The sequence below is a fragment of the Littorina saxatilis genome, linkage group LG12 (assembly GCF_037325665.1).
Source record: "Littorina saxatilis isolate snail1 linkage group LG12, US_GU_Lsax_2.0, whole genome shotgun sequence".
Classification (NCBI taxonomy): domain Eukaryota; kingdom Metazoa; phylum Mollusca; class Gastropoda; order Littorinimorpha; family Littorinidae; genus Littorina; species Littorina saxatilis.
The window spans coordinates 76061052-76085531 of NC_090256.1; the positions used below are offsets into that span (position 1 = coordinate 76061052).

Sequence of the window (24480 nt, forward strand, 5' to 3'; positions counted from 1 at the left end):
ATGACTTCAAAAGCAGACCATGAGGTCACAAACCGAACGCCTTTTGATGGTAAAATCACACAAACGAGCTTCCAGTAAATTGAACGTCTGCTACTGGAAGCGAACAAACTGAAAATACTTTCGTGACTTGGAACAGGAGAAGAAACCTACCCACACAGCTGACAGGCTCAAAAGGCATGCTTGTGTCTTTGATCAAACTCCACACGATTATTAAGAGGCACGCAACTAACAAGGGGTACACCTCCAAAACGTCGGCCATTGACATGTATACATGAACAACAATAGCTAAGGCCAAAAAAAAAAAATTGTCTGTTTAGGGTAACATGACCAAAAAAAGTAGGGTCGGTAGGTAGGTATGTTTTTTTTTTTTTTTTTTTTTTTTTTGTGTGTGTGTGTGTGTGTAATTGGCTGAACATTCACTTCTTATATTTGATGAATACATGTTTCAAAACTAACGTATAAATAAAACAGAGAGAAAGGGAGAGAAAGAAACGCCAAATGTCTCTTTTTAGCATTTTTACCTCTTTTTTTTTCTTTTTTTTTTTTTAAATCAAAAAAAAGTGTTTGGGTCGGCGCCAAATCGATAGGGTCGGTCGGGTTACCCTAAACAGACAATTTTTTTTTTGTGGCCTAAACGCATGTACACCGACACGCAGACACAACAAACACTAACAGCCCTGTCCCAGGCGACTCATATGGTTCTCTGCACACTTGCCCCAGATGTGGGGACGATCGACAGATTGCACTAATTATAATTAGCGCATCACAATGATAACCTAGTACTACGAATAGCCTTTTGCAGTCATTATAATTAGCGCATCACAATGATAACTAGTACTACGAATAGCCTTTTAGTGGATGTATCTTGACTAATGAGCTACCGGCACGGTTGGCCTAGTGGTAAAGCGTCCGCCCCGTGATCGGGAGGTCGTGGGTTCGAACCCCGGCCGGGTCATACCTAAGACTTTAAAATTGGCAATCTAGTGGCTGCTCCGCCTGGCCTCTGGCATTTTGGGGTTAGTGCTAGGACTGGTTGGTCCGGTGTCAGAATAATGTGACTGCGACTTCTGTCTTGTGTGTGGCGCACGTTATATGTCAGCATTGCCCTGATATGGCCCTTCGTGGTCGGCTGGGCGTTAAGCAAACAAACAAACAAAACTAATGAGCTGACGGTCATTGAGTACAAGCAAACCAACTAGGAAACAACATGGACTAAAAGGCTCACTGCAATACAATTTACACAAACGCAGTCTCCCATGTGCTGATTGTATCTAATGGTCCAGTATGGTCCCGTCCTTGGGTCTACTTGTTTCTATACTGCTTCTTAACAGTATTGGCGTTAACCGGTAATTACCGGTATTTTACCGGTTGAAATGAGAAAATACCGGAAAATAATTGGCTGCCGGTATAACCTACCGCGGTTGAATTTTAGAACTACCGTTTTTTTTGCTGGTAAAACAACAAAAGCAGTACTGTGAGTTGGACTCTTACTGGTTCCAATGACCAGCCTACCTTTTTTTCTGGACAGTTTTCATCATAAAAGTTTGTGTACCAGTTTGAACAAATTAATATTAGCGCCATCACTGCTTCTAGAGATACCCATAATCGATCCCTATACTACTACAACCAGTCACACAGATCAACATGTTCACTCTGAGAACTTTCAATTAGCACAACCGTCGGCAGTTACTGAACTATGTCTAACGTCCAGTTGGCCCTACCATAGGATTGCACAGTGTACTTAAGCCACAAATGTATGAGTGTGGCCAATCTCAACCAGAACACAACTCCAAACAGTCAGTATTGAAGTTCTGTGTGCACTGAACATAAATACTTGAATGAGTCAATGATAATTGAGTGTCACTTTGTCAGTACACTATGGTTAAACGCCGTACGACAGTGCACCAACGTTGAACGCCACAGCCCAGTTTCACGCACTCTGCTGACACGAAAGGTGAAATGCATACGCGCAGACACGAAGTCGAAAGCCCAGTTTTTGACTGTTGTTTATGCAGTCGCCTGGTCCACAGGTCATAAGTTCACGGCGCGACAGACAATTCATCATACCAGCCGTCAGTGATGCGTCCTTCAAAGCGATGCGGCCAAGTGTGACAGTTGCAGTACTATTCATCGATCATCGGAGACGCAGTTGGTAAACAACGCCAGAAAATCAATCACTGTGACTGTGATGGATCGGGTCGCACGTGTTGTGGGTCACCCTGCCACTCTATGGATTAGTGCACAAAGAAGGCCTCACCTCAGGGTATTGCTCTATTCAATTTTACCCTCGGCCACCGAACCACGCTACGCACTGGTCCATGTGAGGCATGTGGCGGGTCACCTCGTCACCCTAGGCATCATTGCACAAAGCGTGTATCATATTATATATATATATATTGAAACATTGTCTCTACCGTACTCTATAGGGCGATGAAACGACACAGTGTTTTTATCCCAAATATTTTTTAAGGACAACAGCTTTGCTGGACAGTCATAGCACAAACAGTGAAAAACTTCACCACCTTACTTGCGAAGAAATTTCGCTGCACACTACTAGTCCTCGGAGTGATTTTTGCCAACCATGAACTGTCGCTTCACTGGACAATACGAATGAACAGAGCGATTAATGGCAAAGTACGCACGCTGTTACCGGGATCAGTATCGTGTTGTGCAATTTGTGTGGTCTTATCATGCCAGATGAGCCTGAAGTCTGTGCAGCACCGTCTTTGTTGTCAGAATTGGGTCACAGCGTTGACAAACAGTACGACCAGCAAGCCTGCCTGGCTTTTTATGTTTTCTGTGCCCTGTGCATCAGGACCCCAGTGGACTTTTAGTTTCCTACCACCGCTCTTCGGCCAAAATAAAAGAAAGATACACGACAACAAAACATGTGACGGTTAAAGTGTGACGAGAGAAAAATCACATTCGGTCTGCCCACTTTCGAACGGGAAACAAGCTAGAATCGTCAACGACGAATAATTTGTGAAACTAGATAGCGTGGCATCAATTTCAGCACAAAAGAAACACAATATACCCGTGGAAACGGAATTCTTTCACGCACTTACACACGCACACACACACACACACACGAAACACTGGATTCACCTGATGATTCAAGACAAACTTCCAAATTGTAGCGAAAACCAAGAATCTCTCAAAGCACTTCAAAACTTAAAGTTAGCCTGATAAAGAGAAGGAAAATCAGCATCAAACCACAACAATACCCCGAGACGCCTAACTCAGAGTCGGTTACAATTCCTGTTCTGACGAAACGTTCCAATCAAAACAGCACGTGGCGACTCTAATTCTTGATCCCATTTGCTGGCAGTCAGTAACTGAGATCAGTAAAATATAGGGCGGGCGTGCGGCTACTCGTATCGTAGGCTCGATCAGTGCTGCTGGTCAGTTAAAAGGTCAAGGAAAGCGGTCAGTCTTTCAGCTGGTCTGTGCGTAATTGGGTCAAGCAGGTCGCTGGCCAGTCCAGCCACAAAAATCAATAATCATAATCATAAACTTTCACCATCCTGGCTACTCTGTGACTTTTCCCACAAGACGAAATATCGCTACCCAAATGCCCAAGGTACATTCATAACATTCATCGTGCTATTTGAAAACACTGCTTTTTCAGGCGACAATATCGCTACTTAGAGAACACACATATATGACCAGTGTCCATGAACAATGCTTTGCTGATTAGCATGGGACAAACACAAGACGCAACAGGATGACACATCCCATAGATTTCCATTGAATAAAAAAAAATTTAACCAAAGGTCGATGAGTACAGAGGTCATCGTCACCACGGTGAAACAACCGGACGTGACACGTCATAAGTCACGGTTTATTTCAATCAAATTAGTTGTTTCAAATCAGTCGTGCCGATGACATCATCTCCACAATGAACAAAACAGACGCGCAAATAAGCAGTATAAAACTACTATCAACTTGTCCAATTGAAGAAAGTTAGCGTCCAGTCAATCTTTGTGTGTCACTTCAGTCCAGCTCACCAGTGACTTACAACAGGGCCAAGATATCAAAACCAAACGACAATGACAGTGCATGGTATCTCACTGCAGCCTCGTAAGGGTCTGGATATCCTCCGAGCCAGAGGACAGACAATATATGTGCGTGTGCGAGAAAGACGACCATTCTAATCTAGCCAGACTTGCTACCATCACTTCACTTTCACAATTGTGAGGTGAGACATGATGCAAGTAACTCAAAATTGAACGAACATAACTGATTAACACACAAAGCAACCACTTTCCAGCACAAGAATCTTCACCAGCAGAAATTCAAAAGAGTGTCAAAACAGCGAAAGTGACCTTCTGATCGCAGACACACAACGTGTCACATATCCGTGCGCACAACTTTTACCAACAATTTCGACTCTAAACACAAGATATCACAGATCCATATGCACAGCTTTTCTCTCTCAGAAGTTTAGATTGTAAACACAGATCCTTGCGCAGAACTCTTGCAAAAATGGTTAACTGCATCCATACGTACTCTGGTACACACCGCTCCTTGTGAAAGTTTTGTCGCGAGACACAGTCCTTGCGAAGTAGGGTACAACTTTCAAGGGTCTACATTTCTCTTGTACTAAGGGTCAGATAGGCAGGACCCACTGAGCGATCTCCATGAAAGTCACTGCTAGGTCCCTTATCTGGCGTCGCTTTCTGTACTACTGGCGACACTGTGATAAGTCTTACGAAGGGGAGTCAGATAAACCCTATACTGTGTGTTGTCTTGCGTAGGACTAGAACAATTCACCTCCTGTTACAGGCAGAATCAATTTTCTACCCTGCACGTCACATTAAGTATTCTGACTCACTTCCGAAAAACAAATCTGAAGTAAGATAATTGAGGATTTGCAGAAGCGCTTTTTTACGGCAACATTGGTGGAAAGTGGATCGCGTTGTGGACTTCACTGTGTGGATGAACGACAGAGGTCCACGCGGCAGATGGTAGTGAAAGCGCGACAGAGATACAAAGACTGCAAACAGGCACGGGCCAGGGTCAACTTTTACTCGGATGAGCGAGTGGACTTTGTGACCCCCCCCCCCCCCCCCTCTCTCCCACCTAGTACCTGGCGTCTCGCTGACCGCAAACGGTACTTGATGACTACCGCTCGCAACCCACCCGTTGTCTCTCCCACCCCCATCGTCCAAAGCCCTTGCACCTGGCCCTAACAATGTTCCGCTACCTGACAAGCTGGTGGATATTGTAACGGTCCTCATGCCATTTATTGGCTGGCCAATGAGTCTTGGAGGTCTGATTCTCCGCTGATTTCATTCACACCTGCCGTAGTAAGGTTTCATTCTACCTGTCTTTTTTCTCCGCTTCCTTTGTGATCATCTTAAAGCTTGATCCTCCCGCCTAGAGGCGCGCGCACAGACACACCCACGCAGGCAGGCACGCGCACGCACGCACAAAATAAATAAAGAAAGAAAGAAACACACACACACACACACACACACACAATCCTCTTAACCAGTCATATCCCTCCCCATCTTTCAGTCTCTCGTAGAAACTCGGCAGGAAAATGGAAAGATGTCTCATTGTGACTGTACGGTACGTGTTTCCATTTGACAAACTCGGCCCAGTTTGCTGTCAAAGTTGTGGTCTTAGTGCACAACCATGCCGTCTCCTTCCTCCAGTTTATATGCCCAAAAAAAGAGAATGAATAATTTATTATGGCAGGTTATATCGATCTGATCATATCCTGCTATTTTCGGAATGAGCTCTCGAGGCTATTAATGACTTTCAATTAGAGACGGAAACCTCAACCTTTATATCCAGCGTCAATGTGCCTCCAAGAGGAACACACACAAATGTTCCTTCAAAAAGCTGTGAGGCAAAGATACCAAATCTTGCTGTCAACTTCGCGCACAAGTTATACTTTCTGACGTCTGACATGATTCTGTCTCCCGTTCTGATTTCAACATCCAATAAATGATTGTAATGTAACCCGGAAGCCGCTGTGACTATTCGACATCCATAACATCTAATTCCGTTTGTCTGAAAACAACAAATCATAAACCGCGCGTCCTTGCTTCGGTCTGGTGACTTTGATACTTCGCTATCCCTTATTTATGCTTCGGTAACTGCCTGGATCATCTCGTCATGGGCACAATTTACGAGATGCCCTATAAACATGCCAAGTGAAAATAACGTTTGGATACGCTTGCCTTGTCCTCCGACAAGGACATTAATAAAGTTTAATAATAAAATTTAATAATCAAGGAAAACTCGAGGAACCCACACACGCACATGCCTACGAACATAAATACAGGCGTACACACATGTTATACACAGAGCTTTCCTCTCCACTGTCCTACCGGTTTGTGGTTGCTACACTGACTATAAAGCGCACACAATTTGGGCAAAAGTAAACGGTGCAAGCTTGTAGCCAAAGCAGGAAATTATGGCTTTGAATTTCCAAACTAGTCTAATCGTCACAACAGTAAACACTCGCTGTGTGCATGCGTCCCAGTTCTGACACAAGGTCAGCCTTAATTCTTGTGAGAAAGCAACGGAGAAATCGGACCTAAGCTTCTAAAAACAAAGTGATAATACGAACAAACTAACCAAACCTCCAATGTCAAATTCGTTCGAGCGGTTCAGAAAGCGACCTCCTGACGTGTTCAGTGCTGATGTCAACAAAACAAACGAGATAACGCTTGTTATGTGCGTGATGACTGTTTCGCTTAATGACGCCAATTTGAGCTGAACTTCACGATAAGCACGTGCCATCATCATCAACTGTGCCGCTAAACATCGCCCTTCTGGCACGGCATTGACACGAACACACAGCGAATCAGATGATCGGTGTTACTGCGCACACCCACCTTCGTTGCTTGCCATCAAACTGGACAATTCTGTTCTGCAACGATTTTAACTGACACAAAATATTTTTGTTTTGCAAGACACATGAACCTTGGATTTCTCAAATCTTCACTTTGAATGAACATACTAGCCGTGAGACAAGTTGCGCTCCATGTCTACTGTTTATTTCTGATTTTGAGTTTCTTTCTTTCTTTATTTGGTGTTTAACGTCGTTTTCAACCGTTCAAGGTTATATCGCGACGGGGAAAGGGGGGAGATGGGATAGAGCCACTTGTTAATTGTTTCTTGTTCACAAAAGCACTAATCAAAAAATTGCTCCTGGGGCTGATTTTGAGTTACACAAACCCTTCATCTCGTGCTTTAAAGTTAAGTTATCTAAAATGATCCGACTGTGTAAGTTGAACATCAAAAGGATCGTGTTTCGTTAGCAGCATACCTAAAACGATCAAGGTTTCTAGCAGCACACTTGACATTAACTGGATCCATACGTTGCATTACCGCACATATTTGTCGCAATGTCCAGCAGACCTGCAGCGAACATCCAACAGTGGTGACACTTTCAAGTCACACACACAGTGGCTCCACGTTGTCTGTTACAGAACATTTGTGCAGGAAGCACCCGAATTCTACACTGTTCTCATTACTCAGTATTTAATTCCATGCATAGAATTCTGGACAGCAAAGCTGAAACACTCTTTGGTGGTAGCATTCACAATCATCGACTCCTCACAAAGTCAGCCAAATACCCTTCACATTTGCGCCACGGTTCCAAATATGATCGATTTCATTACAACAGCCATAGCTGTCCAAACTGGCTAATTTTTCCGACAAAACCTTCAACACCTCTTAGCCGAGAGGTCCGCACATCTTCACCGATCCCGTCTTGTCAGCAGAGGTACATGTCTACTCACTGCAAGAGAACAAGTACAAGTTGTACAGGCAGCTATACCTCCTTATCTCTCACCAGAACAAACTCGCCGGTCGTGCACAAGTGGCATTTTAGACAAATCGTCGTCCGTCGATAAGCGGGCGGTACGGTACATGAGGCGCAACAAGCAGTAATGATGTTCAACATGCTCTTTGCCTTGTCCGCTCTTTGTTTGTCTTTGCGTACAGCTTGTGTATCGCTTTTTGTCTTGTCTATACTCTCCACGTTTGTGTGTCCGGTTTGTGTATCTCTTTGGCCGTTCCGCTCTTTGTTTCTTTGCGTACAGCTTGTGTATCGTTTTGGCTTGTCTATTCTTCAGGTTTGTGTGTCCGGTTTATGTATATCTCTTTGGCCGTTCCGCTCTTTGTTTCTTTGCGTTCAGCGCATGTATCGCTTCCCACTCTTAATATCTGTGTGTTGAGTTTATGTATCTCTTTTGCTTTTCCGCTCGTTGTTTCTTGATGTATATATATAAATACTGACATATTATCCTCTCTTCACTCTTCTTTCTTTGCCTCGGAATACTCAATGTTTCTCTCCCTTGTAAATCCAGCGACAATGTACAGCAGTTTTGAAAATGATACATTTCTTCCCCTGTTTAACGATCATGCAAGCACAACAGATGTCATGGATTTCCCTCGTACAGGATAAAAGTTTCTACTTGGACAGACACCAAGACTCTAATTGCTTCCCTTCAAGAGCGGCATTTTTTGTTTTGGTTTTGTTTTACTACAATAATGTTGAGAATTGAGATAGGTGTCAGTCAGAACATTTATTCAGCAACACATTCTCACTATGCGCATGAAGTGGATATTCTTTCTTTCTTTATTTGGTGTTTAACGTCGTTTTCAACCACGAAGGTTATATCGCGACGGGGGGGGGGGGGGGGGGGGGGGGGGAAGAGAGAGATGAGATAGAGCCACTTGTTAATTGTTTCTTGTTCACAAAAGCACTGATCAAAAATTTGCTCCAGGGGCTTGCAACGTAGTACAATATATGACCATACTGGGAGAATGCAAGTTTCCAGTACAAAGGACTTAACATTTCTTACATACTGCTTGACTAAAATCTTTACAAACATTGACTATATTCTATACAAGAAACACTTAACAAGGGTAAAAGGAGAAACAGAATCCGTTAGTCGCCTCTTACGACATGCTGGGGAGCATCGGGTAAATTCTTTATCGTCCCAACCAATATGGGACTCCCCCTAACCCGCGGGGGGTAGAAGTGGATATAGATGGTTCGTTTGCGCACAAAGCAAAAGGGTGGTCTTCTCCTAAGTAAACGTTTGGACAGATATATGTGGTGATCGACAAGATGGTTTACGTGTGTAGTAGCAATGATTAACAAAAACTTGTTTGTTTATGAACATGAATACATGCCACTGGAAAATGACAGTAAGGCCACTGTGTATCTTTAAGCAACATGTACCTCTTGAGCTTTTCCCACTCTCTGTTGCTTCTCTGTGTGCAGCCTATCTTGTATCTCTGTTTCATCTTGACACAGTGAACTTTCCCACCTTGTTAAAATACTAGGCGATGTCACGCGAACACAGCAGTTCTGTGCGTTTTTTGGCCGTCTCTCCCCATCCTTCTTTCTAGATCTGAGCGGTGTCGTTTCTGCTTCCAGAAACAAGCAGCGGCTGGGGCGAGGGGTCAGAATGGGAAGGGGAGGAGGCTTATCTCGCCCACTGAACCGTTTTTATTTTATTTAATGTTTTAATTTTTTTTAAGAGCTTGAGAAGCGTTAGAAAGGAGCCCGCCATTCCAGCCAATGCAACGGGATCTTTTCCCCATTATCCCCTAGTTTACGGCACAAGAAAGTAGGAGAACGAGCTGATTGGATATGAGGGCAAAAAACACACATGACGTACATGCAAAGAGAAAGCACAATAAAGTCGCGCACAATTCCAGCCATTTCTTCTGCTTAGAAAGAAGCTCTTCTTTCAATTATCCCGCAATTATCTCTCTCTCTCTCTCTCTCTCTCTCTCTCTCTCTCACGGAGGGTTATTGTACCGCTGTCAGCTTGCTGCAGTAATCCAATCAATCATACCATACAATGACGGCCATTCAACAGGGATTTATGAATGAAACATATGGCGACATTGTATCACTTGTCGATAGTATCTGTAGTAAGACGACAGAAGGTTCAAGTAAAAATACCGTTACGTTGAGGTTATCTTGCTGGCGTCAGATAAAGCATGTTCGATGTTGTAAGCGTACAATCAGGCCTAGAAGTGGCGAGTATTTAGAAACATGTAAATGGCGAGTAGAAACATGTAAATGGCGAGTAGAAACATGTAAATGGCGAGTAGAAACATGTAAATGGCGAGTAGAAACATGTAAATGGCGAGTAGAAACATGTAAATGGCGAGTAGAAACATGTAAATGGCGAGTAGAAACATGTAAATGGCGAGTAGAAATGTAAATCTACTCGCCAAATGCGAGTAAAGTTGCTGAAACAAATGGTTGGTTCGGCGAGTAAAAAAAAAAGAATTGCTCTGTGGCTAGTAAATTATGAGAAGAACTACTAGCCAAAGGCTTGTGCCCCATTTCGTGGACTTTCAGCGCTGACAATACAATCGACGAAGTTCAATACTGAGTACCATTTTTATACTTTGTAAGTTTATTTTGGGATAAAACTCGATTAATATATGAGGTTGACTTGTGGACGTTTGTAAGATGTCTGAAAGCGCTGTTGTAACCAAGCATACAATCCTTTAAACAGTTGGTTTTATTTTTACAGTATCGGTCCTCACACACATACACATAGTGACATACACACTGAGAATGAGATGGTGTATCTCGGCTTAATTTCCCAGTGCGAATCCGCTCTTCATGCTTGCGTCAGAATCTTATGTTGACACGAATCTTCCGACAAAGACGGGTAACGGATATACTTGACTGTCGGATGTTTGCTCATAGTGTTTGATCGCGTTCTCCCTTTCCTACTCTATTCTTTTCTTGGGTATATTATCGGGTATATTTGCCTGATGGGGTAGAGAGGTGAGGGGAACTTGCCGTGATCCGTGTTTGCTGTGTAGGTTTGTGTTTACATCGAGTCCGCACATATGAATATCAGATGCGCTTCATAACCGTAGTTAGTGAGTGTGTGTGGAACGCAAGTTTTATGGAGAGAGAGAGAGAGAGAGAGAGAGAGAGAGAGAGAGAGAGAGAGAGAGAGAGAGAGAGAGAGAGAGAGAGAGAGAGAGAGACAGACAGACAGACAGACAGACAGACAGACAGACCGACAGACAGACAGACAGACAGACAGACAGACAGACACAGAAAAAGAGAGAGAGAGGGGGGTACACGTGTGGGTATGTGTGTGTATGTGTGTGTGTGTGTATTTTTGTACACGTGCGCCCGTGCATGTGTGCGCATAGATGTGAGCACCTGCGCCTGCATGCGTGCGTTCGTACATTTCTACGTTTGCGCATGCATTTCAACGTAAATATTTCCACGCACTCTGACATATCCTCTGAATCTTTCAAGTGACCCCATTTGTTTCCCCTTTGACCATCGTTCTAATCGCCTTGACAAGGCAAACAGCACAGTGGGGAAAACCCAACGCCACACTGACGTGGCCAGCTTGAAAGCTATCGGCAAACGGACAAACACTGACACATCTATCAGGACAAGCACAGTCACACCGTCACATTGAAGCAAACCCGCTCATAAGCGAACGTATGTCGCGAAGCTATTGTATGAGAGAGAGAGAGAGAGAGAGAGAGAGAGAGAGAGAGAGAGAGAGAGAGAGAGAGAGAGAGAGAGAGAGCGTGCGTGTGTGTGTGTGTGTGTGTGTGTGTGTGTGTGTGTGTGAGTGTGTGTGTTGAGACAAACTAAACCGGTCAGCTAGAGCTATGCAGATCGCATATCCGGCAAACATTTATCTCTGAGACAGTTATGTGTTAAAGCTTAATTATGTTGTCGCAGCTCAAGTGTCTGGAATTTCCGGGGCATTTCTCGCAATATAGGTGACTCACGAACAGCACTGCCGCTAGCTTGTGTCGGGTAAGGGCAACGTATCCTCTAAAACTCAAAATCGATCCGTCAGTGGCAAACGGCTAACGGACTTTTGGGAGGAGCGGGAGGGAGGATGAGGATGCGGAGGAGAAGAGTCTGAGAGAGAGAGAGAGAGAGAGAGAGAGAGAGAGAGAGAGAGAGAGAGAGACTGAGAGAGAGAGAGAGAGAGAGAGAGAGAGAGAGAGAGAGAGAGAGAGAGAGAGAGAGAGAGAGAGAGAGAGCAAAACACCCCTATCGCTTTCGGTTAGAGAAAGTTGAATTTGACCCATTGGGCGGAGGTAAACGAGACGTGTGTGTCAACCAACTGACATGGCCTGACTGTCGACCCCGCTTCCTGCCTGTCACCCTGTGACGTGTATTGTTTAGAAACAGACCCCACACCCTTCAAAAAAACCAAACCCACCTCTAAAGAATTGACCGGCATCTTCAAACAACTGACCCAACGCCTTTAAACCAATTGAACTAACACCTTTAAACGCGTTAATCAACTCCTTTAAACAACTGACCCACCACCTTTACACAACTGACCTAACACCTTTAAATGATTAACCTTGTACATTTAAACAAGTGAACCAACGCCCGTAAACTGGCGGCCCTTGGCAAACGTGTGCTTCTGACTTCGATTTTATTGGGTGTGAATCGCCGGTCCATTCTTTCTTTATTTGGTGTTTAACGTCGTTTTCAACCACGAAGGTTATATCGCGACGGGGAAAGGGGGGGAGATGGGATAGAGCCACTTGTTAATTGTTTCTTGTTCACAATGCTCCAGGGGCTTGCAACGTAGTACAATATATTACCTTACTGGGAGAATGCAAGTTTCCAGTACAAAGGACTTAACATTTCTTACATACGGCTTGACTAAAATTTTTACAAAAATTGACTATATTCTATACAAGAAACACTTAACAAGGGTAAAAGGAGAAACAGAATCCGTTAGTCGCCTCTTACACATGCTGGAGAGCATCGGGTAAATTCTTCCCCCTAACCCGCGGGGGGTATCGCCGGTCCAGCATCACATGTCATGAGTTATGTGGGTGTTCGATGTGCTTTTTTGGTGTGAATTACACTGTGGAAAACTAGGCCAAGATAACAAGAAAAACACAAACTGAGATAACCGAGTTAAGAAAAACAAAGCAATACTCAACTGGTACCATTTATGCCCATTTCTCTTTCTCTCTCTCTCTAACATACATTTTCTAGTCTATGTCTGCCCGTCTGCCTCTCTGCCTGTCTGTCTGTCTCTCTGCCTGCCTGTCTCTCCCTCCCACACACATTCCCTAGTCTAGCTGTCTTTCTCTCTCTTCCTCTATAATTTATTTATTAAGGAGATTTCTATAACACACATTATCTAGTCTATTTCTGTCTGTCAGTCTGTCTGTCTCTCACTCTTTCTCTATCTCTGTCACCCCAACCTTTGCCTCTCCGTCACTGACATCTTTGACATTTCTTCAAGTTGTCCCCCTTCAGACAGAAACATGGTGCATAAAGACGAGCTAAGCGTCCAGCAAACATGAAGGCGCGAGACGAATGTAGGAAGCCTTTGACAGGCCATTCAAACTAATTAGACACGTTTACCTGGCACTTACAACTTGCTTACAGGTCAGTCTATCTTAAGCTGCTGTCATTGGCTTCAAACTCAAGCTTTATTCTCATTCTGCCTGCCTGCCTGCCTGCCTGCCTGCTTGTCTGTCTGTCTCTCCCTCAATGCATAGTTTTCTCTTCAGCGGAAAACGATGTCGGCTTTGCGTAGACAGCAATGCTTATAAACTTCTGTCACCAATACAAGAAATGATTATTTGTGAATATTTTTTTTTAAATGAAAAAAAGGAAGCGATCTCGAGAAATCGAAGGAAAACAAATGTGAATAGAATTGTGTTCCACTACAAAACCCACATACTTCAAAAGAAAAAAGTTCAACCCACACACACACACGCGCGCGGTCAAGCTTTCCTGGCTCATTTACACCTGCTTTTTGCCCGCATTTCTGCAGAAATACACTGCTGTGTTCTCAAGAACAGAACAAAATAATAATTTATCAATATCAATATTTTCAAACAACTGAATTAGAAAATCAAGACAGCACGAGCGAACTCAAAACATCGTTCCCTTCGAGACTGGAACAAAACAACAGTACAAGGGAAGCAACCTTCACAATACAAATCAAGGGAAGCAACCCATACAACTGTCCAAACACACAGTTGCCGAAGAAAGCCCACAAGTGAAAAGGCCGACTGCAGACGCAAGTCCTAGACGCCTGGGATTCGCGATTTAAAATAAACAGAGCGTCATTCAAGTCTACATCGCATTCAGTGAAGAGTTGGGAAGAAAAAAAATATGGAAGTGGTATGACGTCATTACTGCACTTAGCCGAGCCTTCGGGTGTAAGTGTGGGTTTTGTATGTAACGTGAGAACGTCCTGTTATTCCTCTGTCAACATGTGTGTGTGTGTGTGTGTGTGTGTGTGTGTGTGTGTGTGTGTGTGTGCACGCGCGCCTCTTCATCTGTGCGAACATGGAAGCCTGCGCGCGTATGTGTGTAGACCGGCTTACCGAAAGATGTTCTCGACCAATGAATGAAACTTTAAAAATAGTGAAAAGAGTAAACACCAAGTCTGTGTTACCTATACACACCTTTGCGTTGTGACATCAGAGACATGCCGACAGTGGGAGGACAACAATTACAATTCACACCAAACAAAAAGGTTGGGACCCGTCTACCCTTCACAGCAAGGGCTCGTAGTAAGCAATCCATTCCGTGATGAATGAATGACTGCACCAGAACACGTCGCCTACACAATGTCGGGTAAACAGATGAGATGCCTACGCTTCTGCACTCAAAAACAAATACACGAGAGAGATGAATATTTATTTGAAACTCTCTCTCTCTCTCTCTCTCTCTCTCTCTCTCTCTCTCTCTCAATCGCTTACACAGTCTGTCTCACTGCCGTCCCTATGTGTATAACTCTGTCTTTCTCAATCTTTCACACACACACACACACACACACACACACACACACACACACACACACACACACACACACACACTCTCACGAACACACACACACACTCTCACGAACACACACACGCACGCACACGCACACACACACACACACACCCACACACACACACACACACACACACACACACACACACACACACTCACGAACACACACACACACACAACACACACAACACACACACACACTCTATACATATCAACTTCCAGACATCCCACCTGTACACCCCTTTTTCCACACCTAAATTGCTGACTTATCCACCCGCGACGTACAAGTGACACCCTCAATCGCCCCAAGAGGCCAGCACAGAAGCGTACGGTAGTCTGGGACAGAGACAGGAGCGATAAATGTGGATATCGGAGAACCGATAAGACCAATTCATGAAGAGAGTGTGCTATGCGTGGTTAGTAGCGAAGAGATCAGAAGAGAGGAAGTCTTGGCGTGAAGAGTCAGCATCTCTGAAAGTGCTTCCTGTCTGGAAGTGTCTGTATGATCTGGGTTGGAATGGACAGTCTGGGGATGGTACCCCTGGTAATCTTCATAACTGGTGCGGTAGTCGTCTCAAGCATCCTTCACGCAGACACATAAGACAGGAAGAGACACAATAAGAGAGAGAGAGAGAGAGAGAGAGAGAGAGAGAGAGAGAGAGAGAGAGAGAGAGAGAGAGAGAGAGAGAGAGAGAGAGAGAGAGAGAGAGAGAGAGAGAGAGAGAGAGAGAGAGAGAGAGAGAGAGCGAGAGAGAGGAGAGAGAGGAGAGAGAGAACGAAAAACACACCCACACACACACACGCGGAGTAAAAACTCGTTTTGGGGAGATGTTCAGAATAAAGTTTACATGCTCCGCATATCTTATTACAAATGTACCAAGCAAAAAAAACCGTGCAAGCCCCTGTATAGGTTGGTGCTTCAAACTTTGCACACGAATATCAAGAGAACCGCAACACAATAATTGTAGATTTATCTTGACAAACACATGTTTCCACTTGCGCTGGCTGTATACATGAATTCATCGTTGTAATATATTCAACTACCCTGATAGATTAAAAATATAGATAGTATTCTCTGGCCCAGGTCATTGTGTTCACTGGAAAGATTATGGCGATAGTTTTCATCCATGTGCCATTATTACCGTAGATAGAGAGATATAGATAGGGCGAGAAAGAGAGAGTATAGACAGACAGACAGACGCACATACAGCGAGGATGGGGGGGGGGGGGGGGGTGTCGATTAGGCAAAGATGGAGCAAGAGGTGCGGACGGACCACAGAAAAACAGACACACACAAAAAGCAGCGGCGACTGAACATACACAAGGTTCGGTGCAAAACACCTTTCTTTCTTTCTTTATTTGGTGTTTAACGTCGTTTTCAACCACGAAGGTTATATCGCGACGGGGAAAGGGGGGAGATGGGATAGAGCCACTTGTCAATTGTTTCTTGTTCACAAAAGCACAAATCAAAAATTTGCTCCAGGGGCTTGCAACGTAGTACAATATATGACCTTACTGGGAGAATGCAAGTATCCAGTACAAAGGACTTAACATTTCTTACATACTGCTTGACTAAAATCTTTACAAAAATGCAAAACACCTACAAATGAACAAACTCCACGACTGCGAAAGAAACACACAGCAAGAAAGCTACACAGACAAAAACACACAACATAACTAATGGCTCCACACACAACACACTATCAGTTACATGTACATCACAGCCTGCGCTACTCACCACGTCGGTCACCTCGTGTCCAGACGACGACGACGACGACGACGACGGCAGACAATACGTAGCAGTACTCATCTCCGACACTCACACCAGCAACACCACAACGACTGAGACTGTTTTCCCACTACGCTCACAGTGACGACAGCATCCACAGGCACTCCAAGAGAAAACGTTATCTTTCCAGTCACTCTGACAGTTCTGTCCTCAAGTGGGTGATATGAGAAAGGTCGCGAAACACTATCCAGCAGGTACTACGCGAAGTAACAGTCAACAATGTTATTTTTCTTTCTTCTTTTTAATTAATGTTATCTTATCTCACTGATAATGTGTGTCCAGTACATCCATCCACTCGTGGCAGAAACACTTTGTATCTCAGTTTCGCTGTGTTAAATACTGATTGTCTTCCTGCAAGGAACAGCAACAGGCAGCATAAATGCTAGATAATATATAGACAACACAACTTTAGCTAAAAAATACTCCTTTCAATGATAGACACACGTTTTTACGAGGTATCAACACAGTTCGCTATTACCTCGCACATGACTATTTTCACCGATATAGTTATATTTCCGGTCGAGGGCTAGAAACACAAACCCGGATCAGTTTTTACTTTCAAAACACTAGTCCTTTCACGCTGAGCTGAGAAAAAAAAGTTCAGCACAAAAAGCAAACGACCCAACAGTAGAAATACAGTGTACACAAATACGAAGAACAAATACAAGTCACTGTCCCTATACCGTAGCCTGGCCGGAAAAAAGCCAAACTCATTCCACTCACACACACAAATCGCTCCCGTTCCAGTAGTCGCTTCACAGCTCCACAGGCTACTGACGTGCTGGTCCAAATGTCAGAGTCTGTCACATCTACAGACTACACATTCTGCCCCCTCCCCCCGCCCCCCCCCCCCCCCCCGAAACCCTTGCGTCCAATTTGCCTCCGCATCGCACCAACAAACCGGTCAGCGGAGTTCTCCCCTTTCCTATTTTCTTTTTTTATTCTTCTAACAAAACAAAAAAATCACCCCAAATCTCCTTCCCCTTTTTTCTCGCTTTAAAAATATAAAAAATACCATCCCTCCTTTCATTCTTTCCTCATTATCCAAGCACTACTGTGCAAACTTAGCACTCCTACAAATTGTCACGGTGTTTTTGCTCTCGCTGCGTGAGAGTGTGAAAAGCACTCAAAACTGCAACCGGTTTCCTTAGCTGGTTCTGCTTGGTGCATTTCTCACTTCTGTTTTCTTCTCACTTTTTGAGAGAGTTAAAATTAGAATTTCAACTTTGTTTAATGTCTTTTTGGATACATGATAAATCTATATCCAAACACTTAACGCCTCTACTATAACGTCTTCTTGTTATAGTTAAATCAGCCCTCTATATTGTGTTTGTTTATATTTTTATTTGAGTATCTTTCTGTACATATGATAAATCTAAATCTATCCAAACACGGATCTGTATGATCGAAACTGGTTGCTTTCAACCACAGGCCCCCAACGCTAGGTTGTTCCTTTGAACAACAGGCCCCTCATGTTACGTTTACCCATTACACAGACTTTGCAACTGCTTTCCCCAACACAATGTACAAACACGAGCGTCTCTCGGTGAAAGGTAAATATGCGCCGAAATGGCTGCAATTACTGGCCGTATAAAATTTCATCTCACACGGCATCACTGCTGAGCGCCTAGAACTGTACCCACGGAATATGCGCAATATAAGCCTCATTAATTGAATTAATTGAAAGAAAAGTTGCTTTTGTGGACAGAAAGATTCCCGAGCGAGAGAAAATGGGACGCTAAACCATTCTTCGTTGTTTTTACAAAAGCCGCTGAAGTCACAGATGGTGCAACTCTAAAAAAAAAATAACCACAACAGTGTTTACCAAAGTGTCATCAAACTCGTCTACAAACAACAAGAATGTACGGTACTCGTAACACTAACACTAACATCCGTAATATCTAAATAAACTAGATAAAGCACACAACTACATTATGAAACCTTTTACAGATTAAATGACTTCGGTTGAAACCTTTTACGTATTTCAAGGTCACTGATTTCACTTGCTCCTCTGAACAATAAAACGTTACTCATCATCTGCAATGGAAATGCATCAGATCATCATGGCTACATCCGTTTAAAATATAAACTGAGAGACTGTAGTTTAATTTTGGATTCTCTTGGAAGAATATTAAGAACAATAGCAAATAAGTTATAAGACCCACTGAAACTTTTAGCCGAGAGATGTTGTTTTATCATTATTGGGTTGTTTTCTAGACTAACACCAGCGGAAAGAGTTCGTGTCCTTATATAAGGAAGGAAACTCTATTGTCGATGGACACAATGACATCTGATCAAGGATGCTATATTGATCAACTTCCGCCAGAAAGTGGTTGTAGACACGATGCTTTTGACCGAATACAGAACGACAGTCAAGTGTATGTTTCCTGTAGCGAAGCTGTCATGTTTGTTGCACTAGCAGGAGCTCTACTGGATCGCATAAACCGTAGGTTATTACACTACCATTTCTTTCTCTTTCACTTTCGGTCTGACAAATACAAGTCTCTCCTGTTTTGGAGCAAAGAGAGGACCCTGACGACGGCAACACACCAGCAAAGAATGGCAGTAAAAGAGAAGGAGTCACACAGTGCAGCCCTTAGCCTGATTGTGAAGCCATCCTTATCAACCCATCGTACACACTGCACTCCTCTCTGTCTCTCGTCCTACAATCATGCTATACATCCACCCTCGTTATTCATCTCTACACACACTCTGACAACAAACATCCGACAAACAAACAAACAAACAAGCAAACAAACATCAGTAACTCATTATTGATCACACCAACCAGTGCAGCTTGTGATGCCCCTTCAACTCATCGTACACAATCCAGCACAGATCAACTCACCACACACAATAATTATTATCCTTATCAGCCAAATTATACACAATAGATACCCCATCAACTTCTTGTCCAAGAAACAGTCCAAATTTACTAATCATACGCATACAATCACCATAAGCACCCACTGAAGGCAACGCAATTCTACTTTCACCTGACGAGCTCTACGCAAGTGATCGAAAACAGAAAGAAACATGCTGTACGCAACATCACAACACATTAACTGCCTCTCGCTCACACGGTGCCAAGCATCTCAGACGCAGAAAACACAGCGACTCACTGTCGATGCCAGACTAATTTCAACAGCAGACACGCCAGAATTTTCCCACACTGACAACGCGAAGTACACTCGGCTGCTGAATGCGAAGCAAGCGTGGTTGCGAGTATGTGTGCTAACCTCGTGTCGACTTGGAAACCGGCAGCTCGCGATGAAATCGTCACATGAGTAGGGGAGCCTGCACACGCATTCACAGCTCCGAATATTACATGAGTCTGCAGACACGGCACTAAAACACACTGGCAGCTTTGTATATTATTTGGTCAAGTTTCGGGAATTGGACTGTATCATGCCGGCGCGTGTGCGACTGTATCGAGCGAAGCGTCGCACAGTTCGAAGAGTCAGTCTCCAGTGTTCTACAGGCACACACTGGCGCCAGAATGAATATTCAATGGGACAAATTGGAGTCCAGACCTCACGGCAGACTATGTCTGGAAATGTTCCAGCGTGTTACGCGTATCCCAGACGAGAATCAATTTGGAGACAATCGATCGAGCAATAACTGCCTTTGATAAGCATGTCATTCAGAATACAACGAGCACCTTCCCCCCCTTTTCAGTGATATTTAAAAACCTCGATAACCTCTGAATAGCGAGCATAAGACAAGATCACTCATTACTCAGAACTCCATTCTTCGAAGATGTACACACTTCCGCAAGCAAGATTTAGTCTCCAAAACGTACAGCGACAACCTACTCGGGCCTCTTCTGCACAATGCCACTGTACTAAGCGACTTGGAACCGACCGTGACTCAAGAGAATCAGAACTCACGTCTTGAATGACCTCTTCAGAGTACACGCAGTATTGATTGGAAGAAAGAGCTTCAGATGTCTGCATCCACCTACAGTCACATACTATGCTGTACACAACTTTGTCTTAGACTATACGGTGGTACCAAACCTCAGTGACAGTTAATAATAGAATGTTGACTTCAATAACCACGCAGACTCAGACGAAGTTACATTATTTGTACTGAGCATACCTCACAGTGCAAAAGAGATTCATGTGTCATAATCTGAAAATGTTACATAGCGGACACAGTCATGAAAGGCTCATACAAAGTTACAGTATTATTTTGAACTTGAACATACCATACAACACAGAAGAGCCTTCGCTGGGTCATAATTTTGGAGTTGTGAAGAACTGATTCAAAACGAATACCGAGACCTCTTGACCCCTGTCAACAATTGAAAAGCTGTTCATATTTGTCATATCATCCTAGCACATTCAGCGTATCTGTTCAAACACACGCTCGAGTTTTCAACACACGGGTCTCTGTGCTATGTGTCTCATAAATATATATATCCACACGACAGTTCCAACCCAGAACCGTCACCAAGATCTCCACAACAAGTAGCGTTACGAAATAACTTACAGTCTACATACTCAACTCAGGTCACGCTGAATTAGGGAAGAGAGCGCGCAAAATCTGCGTGTCGTGTGGTTACGGCCGAGTGATCCGATATCGGTCAGTGACGGGGGTGGGGGGGGGGGGGGGGGGGGGGGGGAGGGGAGGGATATAAGGGAGAGATCACAACTGCCACACAAGATCCCTCACCAACGTCAACAGTTACCTCTTTGTGCTCTCACTGCAACTCATCAACAGTCCAGCTGCACATTATGTGGACGCAGCAAAAAGTCGCTGATATGTGCGATACGCATGTTAAAGATACACGCCTCCTGGTCTTACTTCTGGTCTGAAAGATACACGCCTCCTGGTCTTACTCCTGGTCTAAAAGATACACGCCTCCTGGTCTTACTTCTGGTCTAAAAGATACACGCCTCCTGGTCTTACTTCTGGTTTAAAAGATACACGCCTCCTGGTCTTACTCCTGGTCTAAAAGATACACGCCTCCTGGTCTTACTTTTGGTTTAAAAGATACACGCCTCCTGGTCTTACTCCTGGTCTAAAAGATACACGCCTCCTGGTCTTACTTCTGGTCTAAAAGATACACGCCTCCTGGTCTTACTTCTGGTTTAAAAGATACACGCCTCCTGGTCTTATTTTTGGTCTAAAAGATACACGTCTCCTGGTCTTACTTCTGGTTTAAAAGATACACGCCTCCTGGTCTTACTCCTGGTCTAAAAGATACACGCCTCCTGGTCTTACTTCTGGTCTAAAAGATACACGCCTCCTGGTCTTACTCCTGGTCTAAAAGATACACGCCTCCTGGTCTTACTTCTGGTCTAAAAGATACACGCCTCCTGGTCTTACTCCTGGTCTAAAAGATACACGCCTCCTGGTCTTACTCCTGGTCTAAAAGATACAAGCCTCCTGGTCTTACTTCTGGTCTAAAAGATACACGCCTCCTGGTCTTACTCCTGGTCTAAAAGATACACGCCTCCTGGTCTTACTCCTAGTCTAAAATATACACGCCTCCTGGTCTTACTTCTGGTCTAAAAGATATACACGCCTCCTGGTCTTACTTCTGGTCCAAAAGATACACGCCTCCTGATCTTACTCCTTTCAATCACTACCTCTCACTAAGTTTACGCTTCACACTGGTGCGATCGGCGAACTATTTTAAAGAAAGTTTCAGGTTACATAAATTCAAGTATTTGTTTTAAACAAAAGGAACTTCCAAATGAACTGGAACGGTAGTTTTGCTATGAAATGATTTTTTAGATCCAGGGTTGAAGTCAGCTCTAACAGCCACTTCACAGATCTTTCTTTCTTTATTTGGTGTTTAACGTCGTTTTCAACCACGAAGGTTATATCGCGACGGACTTCACAGATAACCCAATACATCCCCACACAGTAGTCTGCACTTGCATTCTATACCCAGATCTAAAAGCCACTTCATAGATAACCCCATACATCCCCACACAGTAACCTGTACTTGCACTCTATACCCAGCTCTAACAGCCACTTCACAGATAACCCCATACATCCCCACACAGTAACCTGTACTTGCACTCTATACCAAGCTCTAACAGCCACTTCACAGATAAGCCCATACATCCCCACACAGTAGTCTGCACTCTATACCCAGCTCTAACAGCCACTTCATAGATAACCCCATACATCCCCACACAGTAGTCTGCACTTGCACTCTATACCCAGCTCTAACAGCCACTTTACAGATAACCCCATACATCCCCACACAGTAACCTGTACTTGCACTCTATACCCAGCTCTTACAGCATAGATAACCCCATACATCCCCACACAGTAGCCTGCACTTGCACTCTATACCCAGCTCTTACAGCATAGATAACCCCATACATCCCCACACAGTAGCCTGCACTTGCACTCTATACCCAGCTCTAACAGCCACTTCACAGATAACCCCATACATCCCCACACAGTAACCTGTACTTGCACTCTATACCCAGCTATAACAGCGTAGATAACCCCATACAGTAGTCTGCACTTGCACTCTATACCCAGCTCTAACAGCCACTTTACAGATAACCCCATACATCCCCACACAGTAACCTGTACTTGCACTCTATACCAAGCTCTAACAGCCACTTCATAGATAACCCCATACATCCCCACACAGTAACCTGTACTTGCACTCTATACCCAGCTCTTACAGCATAGATAACCCCATGCTTCCCCACACAGTAGCCTGCACTTGCACTCTATACCAAGCTCTAACAGCCACTTCATAGATAACCCCATACATCCCCACACAGTAGCCTGCACTTGCACTCTATACCAAGCTCTAACAGCCACTTCATAGATAACCCCATACATCCCCACACAGTAACCTGTACTTGCACTCTATACCCAGCTCTTACAGCATAGATAACCCCATACATCTCCACACAGTAACCTGCACTTGCACTCTATACCCACACCTGCCGTACAATAATCACGTACTTTGCATAATACGCACAAAGTCAAAGCTAAGTGGAAATCAGCCCATTCGTCCGGCAATCAGTAATTTAGGACCTAAATGGTACAGGCTGTGTAAATGATTCCAGGAATGAAAGTCTGCGCAGCGTACACTAATACAAAATAATACAATATCGCACCGATCGCAATTCGCGTAATAATTTATGGAAGTTAGTGATAAGGTTACGGAGTGTTTATGCTGCAAACGTTTGGCCGGTCGCTGGCCGGTCGGCGGCGTCTATCATTTCATAATCAGCTGCTGGCGTTTTGCTGGAAACGACCCATTTTCTCCTGATTCGAAGGCACGAAGAAAGGAGAAGACGGTTACTGTTAGCAGAGGAACTTTGACGATGTTAAAAGTCAAATGAGGTCTGAAATCGCGAGTCAGACAGAAAAGCAAAATGGAGAGAGAGAGAGAGAGAGAGAGAGAGAGAGAGAGAGAGAGAGAGAGAGAGAGAGAGGGGGTGCATCACCAGCTGTTCTTGCCACGAACCCAAAGACTCAAAAATACCCAAGGAATCATGTGATTCCGAATCCTTCTGATGCAACGATTTCTATCCATCCACCCACACAACCTCTTTCCATTTTTTTTTTATTCCTGCAGGGCGCTCCCAGTATCGACCAGATAAGCGTAAAACGCTTTTCGTCTCTCGGGCTCGGACACAACCCTAACTCCGCCAATACAACAAAATCAATACTGGGGGAGACACTCGGCGCAGGGTCCAGGATTTGTGTTTTTGCCCCGGTTGCAGACAGTGACAGATAAGTAGAAGTTGCGGGAGGGGGGTTGGGGGTGGTCCCGGGGGAGGAGCACAGCTAGCACGCATTTTGTTTTTGGCCAGTAAACAGTACAGGGTGTGAATGCGAGCGAGGTGGGAGACGCGGGTGGGGGGGGGGGGGGGGGGGGGGGGGGGGGGGG

General features: G+C 44.2%; 1 protein-coding gene across 3 annotated transcripts in view; it reads right to left on the reverse strand.

Moving 5' to 3' along the window:
- The window catches only part of LOC138982793 (rhotekin-like), a 93436-nt gene that overhangs the window by 56866 nt on the left and 12090 nt on the right, over nucleotides 1-24480 (reverse strand). Inside the window, exons 1-2 of one of the 3 annotated variants that reach the window (XM_070356142.1) lie at nucleotides 19721-19871; nucleotides 16548-16949 (exon numbers count right to left, since the gene is read on the reverse strand). The exons of 1 other annotated variant lie outside the window; for it this stretch is intronic. In XM_070356142.1, coding sequence (XP_070212243.1) covers nucleotides 16548-16619 — 72 coding nt within the window. In that variant the 5' untranslated portion in view covers nucleotides 16620-16949; nucleotides 19721-19871. Of the gene's footprint in view, nucleotides 1-16547; nucleotides 17424-19720; nucleotides 19872-24480 lie in introns of those variants that run through there. One more of the 3 variants, XM_070356143.1, reaches the window with a different exon arrangement.